Genomic DNA, 17,910 nt, shown 5'->3' on the forward strand with positions numbered 1-17,910 from the left:
CTTTCTTAGACAATAAAACCAAAAAGACAACAACATATTTACATTGCATTCCCTTCAATTATTGAATTCCAAGAACTCAAATTAATTTTAAAGCCAAGTTGTCCTTCGGTTACACTTCCCAGTGAAGCTGTACTGGGGCAACTAATAGAAACCAGCTGCAAAGAGGCCTAAAACAATGAAAACAGAAAAATCGGGTTGATCCTTCACCTCGAGGAAAAGATGAAGAGGTTTTAAAAAAATATGCATTTTTGTTTGTGATCCAAACAGCGAAATCTTTAGACATTTGAGGTACGCTGTCTGGGGTAAGATGGTGAAACAATCTGCGCAGTTTTTCAAACTTGCCACCTTATTTTTCAGAAAAACAAGAGAACATTCTGGGGCTGAGTCCCTGTTGTCACCCCGTTTCTTTCTATGTAAACACCGAGCTAAAAATAGAGTTTATTATTAAAGCGTCTTCGTTTGTCGCGTTGTCAGGTCTGTCCCGTTTCTATGGGCGGAGCCTCGCAGCTTCAGCGCTGTAATAATGAGTGACAGGAGAGTCAGCCAATCAGAGGACGCGCTGAAGCTTTTAACAGCTCCCCGGTAGGAGCCACCTGTAGCAGCCGGGAGGAGACGCCGCCTGGGCCGCACCGTTATATTCCCCACAGCGGCACACGGAGCGCCTCAAAGCCGCAGCTTCCTCTCACTAAGCAGCTCCGGGGAAAAAAATAATAATAAAATCCCCTACAGAGCTGCAACATGCCTCCACGCTGCCTGCTCGTCGTTTTTCTCTTCGGGATTGTCTCCAAAGGTGAGTAAAGTTTTTACACGGAATTAAAAAAAATACGCGTTAGGATCAGACTAAATGAAGTTAGAGTTGTTTTAGATATTAGTTTTAACATTAAATCCGACAAATTACACCTCGATATTCAATTTTGGAACCTTTTTAGTTGTTAGAAATAGTTTAAATGTTATATTTATTCGAACACATATTATAAGTCGTTACTTTACTTTTCATATAGGTAGCCTACAAAATACTAGTAGATTCGACTTAATCCATTTTGAAATGAAGAAAACATTTTACCTCCCGTCATAAAGCAGTTTTTATTGCCACTATTTGATAAGCTACTCGCATATGTTATCTATTACAGTCTGGTAGACTTGCAGACTGATTAATAATTATTTAAAAATGCATATTTAAATCGAAATTTATATGAAACCTAGATTAAAATGGTCTAACTTTTAATACTAAACAGTAACACAATGAAAGTCACACAATAAAATAGCATTTATGCGTATTTTTCTTGTATAGAATGTAGTTGTGTGAAAAGGTTTCCTTCTATTTGAGCAATTTTTATTTAATTTCACATTTGCTAAATTTCAAACGGTCTTGTAACTAGTTTAAATTCAAATAATGACATTTTCACTAAAATCAAGAACTTTCTTTCATTGATAAAATGTTCAAATACAAATTACATAAAACTCAGGAGAATGTGAAATTCTACTCTTCTGAACAACATATGTATGTTTTAATTTGAGCAACAACAACTAAAAAAAAATCTGATTTTTCTGTGTTTTTGGGGTACCAATTTCACATTCCTAGGCAGTAATTCCTAAAAATAGTCTCGGACCTGACTCAGTGCTCCTCCAGCGTGACTCAAAGCTCTCCAAGGGTGGACAGATGCCAAAGAGGAGGCATCGGTCAAACAACAGCCGGCTCTCCTGGAGCTCGGCTTCCCTCAGAGTTCACTCCCTGGCCTCTTGACAGCCTGACGGAGCTGCTTGGGGAGGTTTCAAGTCCTCTTCATTGTGCAGCCTGTGACTAAGATACCAAATGTTTTGCTCATGTTATATATCCTTTTATTCTGAAGCTTGTTTCTGTGCCTCACAGACCTGCTCATCTGCTGACAGTCGTCAGGCTCTGTCTCCTTTGGTTGCTTGTGTATAAAGTGTTAAACAGCAGAGGCAGGGGGCAGAAGGAGCAGTAAAGAGGTCCAGATGAGGACACATCCTGAGGTTCTCCTCCTCTTCTGAGTCTGGCGCCACACTTTGTGGACCCCCCCCCCGTCGACAATAAATATTACGTATAGAGGAGCAGAGACCTTTAAGTGATGCGCTGCATCATGACTCCACATGTGTCATGTTTGGGCCATCACTCATCATGAGCTCATAAGTGGAGCACTGGGAGCTAAAATGCAGCTGCAAGATTTCAAAAGGTCCATCTTATCCTCTTAATTTAAAGTTAATTGTGAAAATAGGCCATGTTTAGGCTGGTATCCGTTTGGTTATTTTTAGGGTTATTTATGGGAAAATTGTGAGATACTTCCTTCTTTTTGTTTTCTGTGCTTCCAATATTAATTCCACTGTCCTATTAAGCTTCCCTGTATCTGTTTATCTTCCTCATTTCACCCCCACCTGCTGGCTCGTGTTGCCTTGTGGCCCACTTTTCACACGCACTTGTTGCCGTCTCTGCTCCGGCTTCTTCCCCTCGGTCGCTGCGTGTCTGCAGCATCCTGTTGGATTAGGCCTGATTCGGGGCAGTAAATCTTGTCCTGTAATTGGAAAGCATGTGCTGGCGGAGCTTTAATTGGATATGATATGTGCAGAGGCCCTGTAGGCGAGCTCTTGCTCCAGGGAGCCATCTGTTACCTCTGAGTTGCAGCAAAAGAGCTCTGTTTGCCCACATGCACAGAAGTCATTGCTTTCCAGCACCTCCAGCTCAGGAAGCTGCTTAAATCAAAGACTGACCAATTAGCAAAGAAAAAAAAACGCAGAATGACACAATCAGCTTTAGCTACTATATCGGTTGCTTCTCCTCTAAACATCTGTCTACTTCATACCGAGCTTCATGTGTGTGTCAGGCATCAAGCCGACTTTTATGCAGCAGGAAACGAAGCAGTCCAAGTCAGGAAGAAGTTTATGACAGAGTCCAGATGAGCAGTTATTTTATCTCACCCACTATTAGTACTTGTTGTACATAGTAGCAAAGCAAAGCAAAGTTTTGATGGTCTACCCAGATGTGACGTCACATCCCGTCTGAAAGTATGCAGTCACAGCATGCTGACTGTGTACTTTCTTTTGCTCACTTATTACAACCCCTTTGTAGTAATAATAGTTCTTATGGTCATTTTTATCATTATCACATTAGTACCGCAAAATATTGTGAGAAAAATGTAAGTCCATGTCACCCACCCCTATTTTGAACTTCATATTTTTATCAAGTTTTAGTAGCACCTCGATTTGAGAACTAGTGCTCTATAGATTGCAGCTCCCTCCTTTTATTGAGAGATATTCAAATTAATTATGTGAAATTTGAAGTTTAAAAGAATAAAACAGAACTGCTGTCTTCTGCTCAGCCTTCCTGTTCCAGTAAATGTTTTGCTCTGTCTTGCAGCATGAATAAACAGCAGACATGTTGAAACCTCATTTTTTAAAGTTTACTTTTGAATACCATCACTTCTGTTCTTCTCCCAGTTTAATTTTAAAACCCTTCAGAGATACTGAAAAAATTCAAGTCTGATCTTCTCCCTACTAACAACCTGGACACTGAGAAGTTTTATTAGTTGTTTGTTTTCACTGAGTTGCTCATCTATCTGGTCAAATGCAGCTTTCATGGTTTATTACTTTAAACAATCACATTTGTTTTTGATTATCAAGAAACTATACGTTGTGATCAGCCAATAGATAATACTTAAGATTTAAAGAGACAGACATCTTGTGTTTATTGGTCTCATATCTCTTTAAGACACAAGAGAAAACTATAAACATGGAGAAAATGATCAACATAAACTACTGAACACTTTTGCAGGCACAGAAAATGCAATCTTGAAATTTGAAGTTTCTTCCCAACTACTTTGTATTTCTTTGCAAAGAGGAAAAATGACAACATGACCTGCATTAGAACTCTTTAGCTCAGTTTCTTAAGCTCTCATTTCTTAACTGGAAGATTAGTGGTTTAATCCACGCTGTCAGATTCTCTAATAATCTCATTTTTGTAATAATAGTCTTATGTTTAAATATGCATCTGAATGGAGTTGTGCATCAGATTAGGTTTTTTTGGTCTTCTTCTTACAAGCCAACGGAACAAGGATCTCCTAATTTCCCATACTGTTTTTCTTTAAGCACAATGAAACAAAAAAAAAGACTTAATTGCCTATAAAACTGATTATCAATTTGATTATTTTATGTTATGTTGTATAACAGGTGTAATTTCTGGTTCAATTCCTGCGGACTTTGATTGATCTCAAATCCCTCTAAATTCAGTGCTAAATAATCTCAAAACAGTTGAAAAATGAGTTTGTGTTTTTGAGATTTCGCTTTCCAGCAGTGATCATGTGTTCATTACACCTGAACTCCCAGAAAAGCGTGTTGGCTATATTTCAGCTCCTCCGTATGAGGCATCCGGTTTGTCCTCTGATCAGGACACTCAGCAGGGTGGGAGGAAGAAGAGCTCCCTTTCTGTCCTCCTGCTGAACCCATGTCCACTGACTCTCTTTGATGTGGAAACCCCTTTGGCAGATTCAACTTTTGAATACCAGGAGATCATAAGTCAGTTTGTAAGAATTGACGACATGAATATGCAGTAATTATGTCTTAAACAAAACAGTCTTTATTGGAATCCTGCCTCTGGAGCTCAGATTTCCCCTGATTATTGAGTTGCAAACATGTCATTTCATCTCCTGCTCGGTGTGCAGAGTTTAATCTGTTGCTTTCTTCATGCAGTGCAGCTGAATGAGCTGGCAAACTGTCTCAGAACCATACTTTTCCTCCTTCCTGAACAATGTGCTGGAAATATTGGATGGCAGCACCAAGAAAGGGTGTCTCCTGGCTTTTCTTTCTGCGTATCATAAAACTTTGGCTTCTGTTATCAAAACCAATCAGGATTTATTTTATGGGAGTGGCAGTTCTGATGGAAAGTTCAGGGTGTGTGTACAAGGAACTGGATCTGATGGTCAGGTCATGAGCAGGTACTTCACAGGAGTGCCATTGTGCCACAGGGATAAAAATCCCCTGACCTGCAGTCCAGAGCTGGAACATGAGCAGCGCAGCCAAAGTTGGAACGTGTCTCCATTTCTGTTACCGCAACAAATCTGAAAGGAGAGAAAACTGAAATCTTCTCTGTGACATTCCTACGCCACTCTTTATTCTGCTAGACCTAGAAAAGGAGAATAGAGGCTGGTTTTAATGACAGTTTTTGAGACATTGTGAGTAGAAATAGAGCAAAGCCAGACTTTCCGAGGGACCACGTCCTCCTTAGTGGGGTTTTTACAGGACGACCTTAGACCCACTTGTCACCCAGCCTGACCCAGTCATTTCTTTTGTGTCTGCAAGAGATTATCCGCCTGTAGCTTAAATCCTTAAAGCCAGGACTCACAGTTAGACATGCAGCGCAGAGTGGGCTTTTAATTACGCTGCTGTTTCAGCATTATCACATTGGCTTCATCTTTCAGGTTTCAGATGCTTAACTTCATATCATTACATGCAGTTAAATCACAAATTATTCACATGCCTCGCAGATTTAGATTGATATATTGACAGTAATTTATGCCCTGCTCAATAATCAATGGAGAAATACTTAGTGATTTCAGTATTGAAACTTTTCTTATAATTGCTGAGCAGCTTTTTGAATGTTTCCTCTGATATTTTGATGATTTATCTTTGGTGGTGAGGTTGGAAGGCCTCCTTTCCACCACTCTAACCTTTAACTCCCTTCGTTGATTCTTGATAAGATTCAGGTCTTAACAACTGGACCGCTCCAAAATGTTATTATTTATTATCCATTAAACATGGGGCAAAATTAAATATGAAAATTAAACCTAAATCTTTCAGATTTATGAATAATTTTGGGTTTAATTGTACATTTAAACACTGAGGCTCCTGGAGTTAGTAGAATGAGGCGTGGAAAATTATTTGACCTGCATTGAGGAAGTAAAAGACAAATACTGGTAACACAGTTAGAATGTTTCATATTAATGTGGAAGCTTGTTTACTCTGAGTTCCTGACTTATGGCTGATATTTTTCTGTCTGTGGCTATAAGGAAGCACATTTGAAAATGACAGTGAGAAGAGAACCGCATTGTTGTTGATTTTTGTGGTTCACCATTGCACATAAACTCTTATCTCTCTGCTCTGCTTTTGTCTGTCACTTCCCCTTGCTTTCATAGAGACATTGAAGGTTTTTTTTTTATGATGTTTGCTGTAGCTTTCCGGCATGGTCACCTGAATCATTTATGATCCGCACTGTTGGTTTGCATAATTTCATATTTAAATTCTTAAAAGATAATTTTAACAACAGTGAAGACCTTGCAGAGACATGTTTTCTATGCTTATTTGTTCTGAAAAGGAAACTTTCTTTACAATATAATACAGACGTAAAAGATTTTTATGATTTTTTTTTTTTTGCAATCATTTATTAGTCATTTGTTGGTTTTTAAATGGTCAAAGTTATGAAAGTGCAGGAGTTTTAGTATCTAAGAAATAATCTTTGCCTTAAGCTCTCTTCAAATTGTTGCTTCAGCCAAGAGATAAAAAAGTGCAAATATTAGCAAAACCCTCAAAGGACATCTGTGTTTTATTTTAGAGTAATTCTATTCATTATAATTGATGGCAGGTCTGAATTCCCAAAGACTAAATGCTGAAATTAATCAAAAAGTTATTAGATTCAGGGGTGTGCACACTTAGGGAACTGCTTGTTTTTTTGTTTTCACCATTGAACAGAATTTTGTCTTTTATTTGAATATTACAGGATATGTGTTAAAAATGTGGATAAAGCTTTTAAATGAATTATCATGGCTTTTTTTTTTATCACGAAACCTGACCTTTGACAAGAATGTTTACACTTTGAGGTCTATTGTATGTCTCCTAATAAAGAGAACCATGTGGGATAAAAGGAAATTCTGTAGTAAAGTGTGAATAAAACTGTGAATTAAGATTTAGGAATTTAGAAAATTGCTGAAATGTGATTATCTTAGCCATTTGTTATCAGAAAAATAGGCTTCCAGTCAAATATAACATAATCTAAGGTATGCTTGCAGTAAAGCACACAATGACATTCTTAACAGTTTCTTAGGAATTTAAGAAAGACTACAATTATGGAGTGAAAATAGTCTCAAAATATCTGTGTGTGTGTAAAAAGATTTGTGCGTGCGTAAAAAGATTTGTGTGTGTAAAATGATTTGTGCGTGCGTAACTGGATTTATGCGTCTGTAAAAAGATTTGTGTGTGTGTAAAAATATCTGTGCGAGTTAATACTCGATTTGTAAAACTTAAAAATAAAACAAACCTCCTGCGCCTATACATGTTGAAAAAGTACACACAAATCTGTGTGTAAATGCAGTTTTTTGTGTGTACCAGGTGATTTGTGTGTACTTTTTCAACATGTATAGGCATAGGAGAAGGTTTGTTTTATTTTTAAGTTTTACAAATCGAGTACTACACACGCACAAATCTTTTTACACACACACAAATCTTTTTACACACACACAGATATTTTGAGACTATTTTCACTCCATATGCAATGGTCTAATCAAAGCATCGTCAGCTAGATCTGATCTAAGAGGTTTCCCATTAATCTCCATCTCTTGTTATCCACCATGACTACTCCCACGTATTTAGCTCCTAATCCCAAATAGTCTCAGATTGATATCAACCCCAAACTATACTATTATTACTGCTTTATGTTCATTATAAACTTCCTTTCGCATAATTAATTTTCCATCCATTTGTACTTCCTCATCTTTTATCGTGCTTGCTGAATGAATTCTCAGAATACATTTCCATTTATTTCCAGTGATGCAGTTGCGTGTCATGCCCATATTCATGTGCCGTCACTGGGTGTGGTTTTTCATCTGTTAATAAATAATGGTTACAAAGTGATACTCAATCAAATCCTTGGAATCCTTTAGTAAAATTAGATGAAGCTCTGGATTAGTCTTGATATTTTCACCGCTTCCTAGGAAAAAATGAAGCCGTCCACCTGGCTGTCCGTTCCTCTCGCTGGCTTCCGAAATGCTATCATTCAGTGCATGCAGATGAGGACAGGATATAAGCAAGCAATGCTATTAGCAAAGACCCCCTGCTGCTGGAGAGCAGCTCATAAAGCCCTGGTACTGATTCTGTTCCACCATAAATACAAAACAAAGAGAAAGAGCAGGTCAAATGGGAGCAGGGGTCAGAACTGTATTCTGAAGAAAGTTGAGCTGATATCTGTAGATGTTAGTAATTTCATTTTATTTGTTAATACTATTTTTGTTTTTTGGACAACTTGTGTCATTCTCTAACTGTGTCTCATGTCCCCACAGCAGAGAAGGTGTAATAATTATGTTTTTATGCTTCTGTTTTAAATTCCAGTGCAAATGACAATGGAGCCACCTACAGCTGCTGATAGTTACAACACAACCACAGATTTCCTTACCACAGAAGCAGTCAATGCAACTATTGAACACAACACAAGAGAAACAACTGGAATTTCATCAGTTTCTGAGGCGATAACCATCGCAGATGCAGTCACAGGGAACAGTACTGAGACGGTCACCACAGGAAACCTGCCAGGATCCCCAACAGCTCCAGTCACTGGTGGAACCACACCAACAACAGGAGCAGAGACAAATAGTTCACCTTCTAATGAGACGACAAATGGAACTGCTTCATCTCCCCCGACCTACATCACAACCACTGGAACATTGACGGCACCCACAACAAACAGCAACATGACTTCACAACCTGACACTACACAAACAGAGACTACAGCAATGGACAACATGACTACAGTAGCTCAGAGTACAGCAATGGACAACATGACTACAGTAGCTCAGAGTACAGCAATGGACAACATGACTACAGTAGCTCAGAGTACAGCAATGGACAACATGACTACAGTAGCTCAGAGTACAGCAATGGACAACATGACTACAGTAGCTCTGACTACAGAAATGGACAACATGACTACAGTAGCTCAGAGTACAGCAATGGACAACATGACTACAGTAGCTCAGAGTACAGCAATGGACAACATGACTACAGTAGCTCTGACTACAGAAATGGACAACATGACTACAGTAGCTCAGAGTACAGCAATGGACAACATGACTACAGTAGCTCAGAGTACAGCAATGGACAACATGACTACAGTAGCTCTGACTACAGAAATGGACAACATGACTACAGTAGCTCAGAGTACAGCGATGGACAACATGACTACAGTAGCTCAGAGTACAGCAATGGACAACATGACTACAGTAGCTCTGACTACAGAAATGGACAACATGACTACAGTAGCTCAGAGTACAGCGATGGACAACATGACTACAGTAGCTCAGGCTACAGCAATGGACAACATGACTACAGTAGCTCTGACTACAGAAATGGACAACAGGACTACAGTAGCTCAGAGTACAGCAATGGACAACATGACTACAGTAGCTCTGACTACAGAAATGGACAACATGACTACAGTAGCTCAGAGTACAGCAATGGACAACATGACTACAGTAGCTCAGAGTACAGCAATGGACAACATGACTACAGTAGCTCAGAGTACAGCAATGGACAACATGACTACAGTAGCTCTGACTACAGAAATGGACAACATGACTACAGTAGCTCAGAGTACAGCAATGGACAACATGACTACAGTAGCTCAGAGTACAGCAATGGACAACATGACTACAGTAGCTCAGAGTACAGCGATGGACAACATGACTACACAAGTTCAAATTACAGTGTCAAACAACGACACAACTACAGATGATCTGACCACAGTGACAAACGACAATGTAACTACAATGGTTGCAATTACACCGACAAGCACTGACATGACCACAAATACGTCAATTGCACCAACAGTCAACTACACAACTGCAAGTATGACAAATACACCACTTGACAATGATACAGCAATGACAACTACCACTAATGAAAACACTACAGGCACATTTGTCACAGTCACAAACAATGCCACAGCCACTACAAGTGACAATGCGACTGCAAGCCCACCAATCACATTTACCACTCACAGCCCAACTATGGTTACCTCAGACAATCACACATCAGTTACAGAGATGGGAAATACCACAGCTTTAATCACCAGCACCCCACATTCCAGCAACATGACAACAACTATAAACTCAGCTACCTCAGAGCAAGCTAATACAACACTAGCAAGCTCTGCTGAAACTTCTGGGTCTCCTGCATCAACCGTCATACCCTTTACTTCGAGTAACACCAAAAACACAACAGACTTTTCACCTACTACCGTCAACTTCCCAGGCAGTAGCAACACTCCCTCAACTGGCAATGCCACCACCCTTAGTCCTTCACCAGCAACCTCAAAAGGTAATACTGACCTTCTGATAAACATCAATGTTTACTCTTAGAATACAGTAGAATTTTGTACTGCATTTCATGGCATTTCTTCAATAGTGTATTGATGATTTGATGACAAAATCGTTAGAATTCATACAGGGTACCCAATCGGTGTAGTTATTAGCTGTGACACCTGTTGAAATGTTGGACTGACTGGGTTTAATTTGATGATTTAGGGTCCAATGTTACCATGGGAGAAACCACTACTACCACTCCTTTACCGACAAATTCACCCAGCAACACCACTGAGACCCTGAACACCGACATCCCTGCCTCCACCGCTGGAACGACTGAGATTTTCACCACCTTTTTGACAACAGGGGGAATCGTCAGCAGCTCCCCCACAGAGGCTCTAACCACTCTCAGTTCTGTAATCGGTTTGTGCAATTTCCTTTTAAGTCTGACTGTCCATAGAAATGCTAAAGTTTCAGCACAAAAATCCAGCTCCAGCAAAGAGACTTACCATATTTTCCGCACTATAAGGCGCACTTAAAAACCTTCAATTTCCTCAACTACGGTAAGCAGCCGCCGACTTCATTTTCCCCCATAGAAGAAGCAGTTCGCGGTGCATGCTGGGATAGTTGTCAGAACGCTGGTTTGTAATCTATTGATAAAGTTTGACTGACCTATCTACCTACCGACATGATAATCAGGTCGTCTGCAGGTCATTTAGCACCAGGTTCTCCACCAACATGCTGTGTGCGAATGGAGAAGGGTGACCATCGTCCGGCCACGCCCCGGCCCAGTCGCAGAAGGCTCTCCTCGCCGACCCGAGTCGGACTGTTTTGTTGACATTCTCTTTAGTGCGGCTCCATCTAGTGGATGCATAACGTAACTCCAGCCTCTACTGTAGCGTCTATTCTATGCGCCTTATAATGCGGTGCGCCTTATATATGAAAAAAGTTTTAAAATAGGCCATTAATTGAAGGTGTGCCTTATAATCCAGTGCACCTTATAGTGCGGAAAATACGGTAGTTCTATTAGTAGTCATATTTGGAGTTAGAGCTTTTTGTTATTTAGTTGGTTGCCATTTATGAAAGTAATTGCCAAACACATGCTGCATTTGATCTTGAATTGAAATCAAACCAAACCAACTTTATTTATAAAGCACTTTAAAACAACCACAGCTGATACAAAGTGCTGTACATCAAAACACAACACAACAATAAAAACAAATAAAAACTCTTACAGTTTAAAAACAAAGACATACAATTTAAAACTAGATCCCACTGGAGTTGAAAGCCAAGTAAAATAGATGAGTTTTAAGACAAACTTTAAAAGTGGACAGTGAAGGGGCCTCTCTGACCTGCAACGGCAAATCGTTCCATAACTTCGGACCCATGACAGAGAAAACCCTGACCCCTCTGAGCTTCCTTCTGGATCTTGGTACCTCCAAGAGCAGCTGATCTGCTGACCTGAGAGACCGATAAGGTACGTAGGGGTGAAGAAGCTCAGAGAAGTAAGATTATATAGTGATTTAAAAACAAACATAAGAATTTTTAAATGAATCCTAAAATATACAGGCAGCCAGTGAAGTGAGGCAGGACAGGGGTCACATGTTCCCTCTTTCAAGTTCCTGTTAAAAGTCGTGCAGCGGCATTTTGAACCAACTACAGACGTGAGAGCAGCGACTGACTGACTCCCAGATAAAGTGCATTACAATAATCCAATCGAGTCAAAATAAAAGCGTGGATCAGTGTTTCAAAATGCTGCCTGGAAAGAAAAGATTTCACTGACGCCAATCGCCTTAAATAATAAAAGCTGGACTTAACCATGGCTCTGATTTGGCTGTCCAATTTAAAATCACTGTGCATCTTAAAACCAAGATCTGTAATAACAGGTTTAAAATATACCTCCAAAGGTCCACGGTCAACAGAGGAGGACTCACAGGAGCCACTGGGTCCAGTGAGTCAGAAATCAGTTTTGACTTAAATGGGATTGGTCAAATGTCTGAAAACCAGTGGAATATGACAACTGTTGTGGTTATATCTGTTATCAGCAATTCAAACTAAAAAACTTTTTTTTTCCATTTACACATTCAAACATTCCAGGAAAGTTCACAGTAATAAATGTACCACTGGTTTCCAGGAATTCACGTTCCTGCAACTTTCAGTGTGTTTTACATGAACAGCAACCATACTGACCTTAAAGTCCAAGAGTTTGCTTGCAGAACTCCAACTTTTCTTTAGGATTTCAGACCATTTAATGTCTTTGTCAAACTTGTAAGTCTGAAATATCATCTCCTGAAGACAAATTGCATGCCAAAATGCATAAACTATCACCTTATGAAGTGATGACAAACTTCTTCAAGATTTCATTTGTGGGTTTTTTTTTGTTACCCTAAAAAATATCAAGGTTTTCTTAACCTTTGAGGAACACATGGGTCATGGAGTTTCCATCAAACATTAATTTAATTATCTAAATCAGAACAAAAAATGTATTCCTCTTTTTCTAAACACGGCTACTAGAGCTAGCTCCATTGATGAATGGCACCACAATGGCAAATGTTTTATCTTTTTTTGAACTGAAAGCAAAAGAAATGTTTAAAATATACTGTTTTCTAATTTCTGTCTTCAGTGTGTCCCTCTGTCCCGTGTCCTGTTGAAAGCGTCTGCCTCAACGGCACTTGCCAGTGTCTCTCTGGCAACTACCTACTCAATGGACGTTGTGTTCCTGGTAAGACCGCTGAATTATAAACCTTATAAATGATGCTGTTTGTCCTTTGATATTTATACAAATTACAAACAAGTTTAGTCTGTGGCAGAAATGACACTCCTTTTTTTTGGCAGCACAAGTATTCCCAGGCAGGCTTCACTTCCAGTCGTTAACATTTGAAGCTCAAATGAGAGACAGGTCCTCCAGGATCTTTCAGGAGACAGCAGCAAACATCTCAGCAGCGGTGAGTTGTGAGATCTCAAAGCAGTGAAGTGGATCTTATAGACGCTTCATTCTTGCTCATCAAATTGTATTTTCTTTGCTGTAGCTCAAAGACGTCCTGAAAGATCAGCCTGGATATAGACGATCAGAGGTTGTTCAACTCGAGTGAGTATTCTTTCTGTTGAGCAAAGACTTTGTGTAGCATGTAGTGTCTCAACTCTGTTGGTGATTGTTTTCCCTATTTCTCCAGACCTGGTAGTGTGATAGCAAGCGTAAATAATATTTTTGAAGACAGCCCTGCCACTCAAGTCTCTGTTGATAAGCTCATTGAAGAGGCTGTAAAAAACCCTGAAGGACTTCTGAGCAATGCTGTATACACAGGCAAGAACTGGCTCCATGCTTTACATCTCCTCTTGAAATTATTTTCTCATGAGTTTCTTTTGTATTTACTCGGTTTCAGGAACCAATCTGTGCGAGGTGGAGCCGCTACCTTGTGATGTCTCTAGTACAAAGTGCACAAATGTAAACGGCCAAGCTTCTTGCTCCTGTAAAGACGGTTACATCCCCATGATCTACTCCAGCACCAGCTGCAAAGGTACATTTAGCCTCTAATGTGTCATATGTGTTTTTATGGCCCTTACATTGTTTATATATTATATATTAAGTTCTCACAAACTTTATCACATTTACACATTACAGAAACAAACATTCATATATTTTATTTGGATTTTATCAGATTAGATTGAACACACCATTTGATAGTTAGAATAAAGAGCATCTCCAAACATCAAATTTCATGGTTTTTCACAGTTTCTCAATTAGGTTTGTGTCTGGACTTTGACTGGGCCATTCTAACCTGTGAATCTTCTTAGAAATAAACATTACAATTACACCTGTACCCATTTATTTACTCCATGATTATATTTTAGCCTCTAGCAAGTTATTTTTCAGTATTGACTTTAAATTGTGCACTACTTTGTGATATCCTGCATAAAATCCAAATAAAATACATTTATGTTTGTAGCTGTAATGCTACAACATGTGATTGTTTTAACAGATGCTGTATGCATTATTAAAATGTCCTGTAAATATTGTAAAAGTGGACAAAGTTGAATGTTCTTGTCTAGAGAACAACAACAAAACCTTCTTACCCTCTTTAAATTACTTCTGTGTGGGAATGAGGGAAAGAAACAACAGGGAGTAAATCTCACAGGCAAGGTCAAGAGCTGTAGCCTTTTCTCCATGCAGACCCTTGACCCAATCTTCATTTATCTCTCTAATCTATTTCTTTTTAACTGGGATGTTACCCTGGAAACATGAAGAGGAATCACCGCTTTGCCTCTGAGCGTGCAGGGATGTGACCAATGAGATCGGCTGTAGGAAAATCCGTAACTGAATAAGATTCAAATGAATTCTGCTAACAGAAAATACATAATGTACTGTTGTGTGTATGCTTGTAGAAGCCCTTATGTTGCCTCCGGAGTGCAGTCGAGTGTGGCAAACCTGAAACTGTAGCTTGTTCTGCTCTCCAGTTGTAGGCACAGTGCAACTGAGTTGTTGTGTTTCTTTTTTTGCAGCTTGTCCAAGTGGGCAGCAAGCAGTACGGGATAAGTGTGTGACGTGAGTATGCACTTTTCACACAAGGGGCTTTGTATTGAGGTTAAAGTACTAGCGCCCCCCGGTGGGCATATTGTTGAAAGCATTGCCGTAAATATGCCTGTTTTCTTTCAGATGTCCATTTGGGTATGCTGGCTTTAACTGCAACGACTGTAAGTGACTTCTTTCAGTATGAAGCTTAAGTTTTAGCCTGTTGTGCAAAGTTCATTAAAGACTTCACCTGTGTTTGCAGCGTCCCTGCTTGCAGTGGTGGTCATCTCCTGCGTGTTAGGAGGAGTTCTCCTCATCCTCTTTCTGGCTTTGATGGGTTACTGCTGCTGGTAAGAACAGACATGACATAGCCTGGTATCCATCTTCTGGTTGTTTGTGAGATGAATTGAACAGGATAACTGTCATGTATATGCCTAAGTTTTAAAATGATTTATTGTTATTTAGTTTTTCACAAAAAACTGGCATTTTAATAGTTGCATGTACACTACTGAGCACCACCTATGATGGCAAACATTTTTATCCAGCAAGGAAGGGAGAAAGTGCTAGACACACAAAAAGGTTTAAAAGACCTTCAGAAAATCTACTGACTGCTTTAAAAGTATCAGCATAATGTCCAATTCTCAACAAAGAATCATTATCTGAACTTACATTGAATTAACAGAATAAAAATAGCACCAGCCAAACATTTCATATTCCCTACTTTCTCTGTGTTTATCAGGAAGAGATGCTCAATGCCCAAGCCTGACCACAACATCAGTCCATACTCTGATGAGTTAAACAAGTCATGGTCTATTGGCATCACCCCGATCCCGCGCGCCACCACGCACTGGGAACCAGCTGGTTCCATAGAGATGACAGAAGGGGGCAGCACCAACACGCTGGTGGACAAAAAGCTAGAGAGCAATGGCTTTGTAAGTTGATCCCATCTTTGGTTTATACCTTTCTGCTTTTTAAATAAGACCAGCTGCTCAATCATCACTGCAGTCACCCACTAACCTTCACCAAAAACACAAACGTGATTATTTGCACTTTGAAAACACCTGAGTAACTTGCTTAGTTGTATCACAATAGAACTTTCTGTGGATTTTAGATAAACTCTAGAGGTTTTTGACCTGCCTTTTATCACTCTGAAGCATTAACAACAACACACACTATGTTTTTAAGCCTATTCACAGCAGTGCGCTTAATCTAGTCATCCAGTATGTGAACACAGTGATCCTAGCATTAGCACCCACCCCTGCTCCCTGCTTTGCCTGACTTACAGTATGTTGCTTTAGGGATCACAGCTGAAGCAGAAGAGATGGAAAAAGGTAAGGTATGGCTTTGCTTTCAGATTCCAACTTCCCTTGATGGCCCCTGCTGATAATTTAGACAGCATGCATGCATAATCATGGTGGTGTTTCAGGGTGATGCAGGAACTTTGACAATTTTTTTATTTTGGTGTTTTTGTTCTCGAGGATCGATTGAAGCTAATCTAGTTCCGTGAATAGCAATAAATAAGTAGGGTTATGAGTGTTTGTGTGTTAGGCTTGTTTGGATCTACACACGTTAAGTTGCTGTTACTTAAAAATAATAACCCTCTGTGCTTCCCCTGACATTTCAGTCAGGATCGTACGATCTGAATCCAGAGGAGATGAAGACCTTCAAAGGTAAAAACACGTCCCGTTACTCATACCTGGTCGAAGGGCATGAGAACCCCTACTTCCTTCCTGGCGATGAGAAGAGAAACTCCACAAAGAAATGATGATCAAACTCTCTGGAACAACTGGAAAACTTTCTGGGCAGGAAGAGGGCTTTTTATAAACACTCTTCCATCCTGAACCTGCTTGGATAGACGAAGAACTGTACTGACAAAACTGCAACCAAAGGGATTCAAGTTGAGATGTTTTTATCATGCTATTTTTTTTTTTTGTAAATGTGTGAATCATGTCTGCTTTTAAGAAGACTAGGTGTCAACTTTACTCATTAATATCAACGCAGTTCTCTTTTTTCACCCTGTTTTTTTTAAATAATCATGCCTCCTTTGCTGATTGCACTAAAGTTTACCTCTACTTTGATCATTTTGAAGGTGAATTGAATGCTGGTTTTATAAAGTTACTGTAGCTAATCTTCAGAATGCTATGATCACTTTATAGAGAAAGAAACAAATCTTGTACGACTAAAAGGGCTGGATCCCTGGTTTGAATTGTTTTTTTTAAATGTTGTAGCAGTCTAATTCTGAGAGTATTGCAGAATGTGCCTGATTTAGTCGTATATTTTACAAATAGGAAACATTATGCAACGCTGGTGATAAAGCCTGTCTCCTGGATGTGCCAATTACCACTTGTATACTTTTTTCGGGGGAGAATCTATATTAATATATTTATCTTTATGTGGCATACACTGTTTTGTAAGTTAAATTTTGTCTTGTAAATATTTTTAAATTTATCTGATTGAGTGTGTGTGGTGTGTGTGTGTGTGAGAGAGAGAATGTGTGTGTATGCGGGGGCTGACTGGTGAAATAAAATAATTTAAACATGAAATGCGTTTGTCGTCATTGCTGCATTTGGCCAATAAAACACGCCTGCATAAGCAGATTTTTACCCTTGTGGTAGACTTTATTCGTTTTTAGCCCATTGTTTTGTTATTATTTAATTTCCGAATGCTTCAGGTATTTGTAAAGTAATTATTTAAAGTTATTAAAGAAGAAAATTTTGATTGTTCCTATATTTTCTGACGACGGTTTTAGTTTGACTTCCTGTTTTATTTTGAAATGCTCAGTTTTGGTTCATCTAACTTCCTGTTTTTCGTCGACAGCCTCAGTAATCACTCTCACCTGAGTCGCAGTCGTCTCTAGCTCAGTACTCGTTGCCTCACTTATTTTAAAAAGAAACTTATCTTTCCAAGTAATTATAGTACTTCTGTGCTAAAATTGTTGTGCTTAGCAAATTAAAAACTCCAGAACATCTACTTTTACCTAATGTTTCGTTTGATACCATGGATAATATTCAGCATATTGGTACCAGGATGAGTTTTCCAGAATTATGAACTAAAAAACAGTATTTTTACTTCTGGATTTTGTCTCGTTAAAACCTCAAACTTCCA

The 17,910-nt window shown here is 39.2% G+C and overlaps 1 protein-coding gene across 2 annotated transcripts; it reads left to right on the forward strand.

Annotated features, from left to right (window-relative positions):
• Positions 1 to 571: 571 nt before the first annotated feature.
• LOC103469384 (uncharacterized) lies at positions 572 to 17,348 on the forward strand. 2 transcript variants are annotated; one of them, XM_081610222.1, is made up of 14 exons: positions 572 to 790; positions 8,329 to 10,311; positions 10,518 to 10,718; positions 12,919 to 13,017; positions 13,131 to 13,240; positions 13,325 to 13,383; positions 13,469 to 13,599; positions 13,679 to 13,813; positions 14,796 to 14,838; positions 14,950 to 14,987; positions 15,068 to 15,155; positions 15,545 to 15,737; positions 16,104 to 16,136; positions 16,430 to 17,348. In XM_081610222.1, exons 1-14 carry the CDS (start codon positions 739 to 741, stop codon positions 16,568 to 16,570), a joined length of 3,306 nt encoding a protein of 1,101 aa, XP_081466348.1. In that variant the 5' UTR covers positions 572 to 738; the 3' UTR covers positions 16,571 to 17,348. The 2 variants fall into 2 exon arrangements, with proteins under 2 accessions (XP_081466348.1, XP_081466349.1); XM_081610223.1 differs by lacking the exon at positions 16,104 to 16,136.
• The last annotated feature ends 562 nt before the right edge of the window (positions 17,349 to 17,910 follow it).

The sequence above is a fragment of the Poecilia reticulata genome, chromosome 8 (genome assembly GCF_904066995.2).
Source record: "Poecilia reticulata chromosome 8, P_reticulata-male-v2, whole genome shotgun sequence".
Lineage (NCBI taxonomy): Eukaryota > Metazoa > Chordata > Actinopteri > Cyprinodontiformes > Poeciliidae > Poecilia > Poecilia reticulata.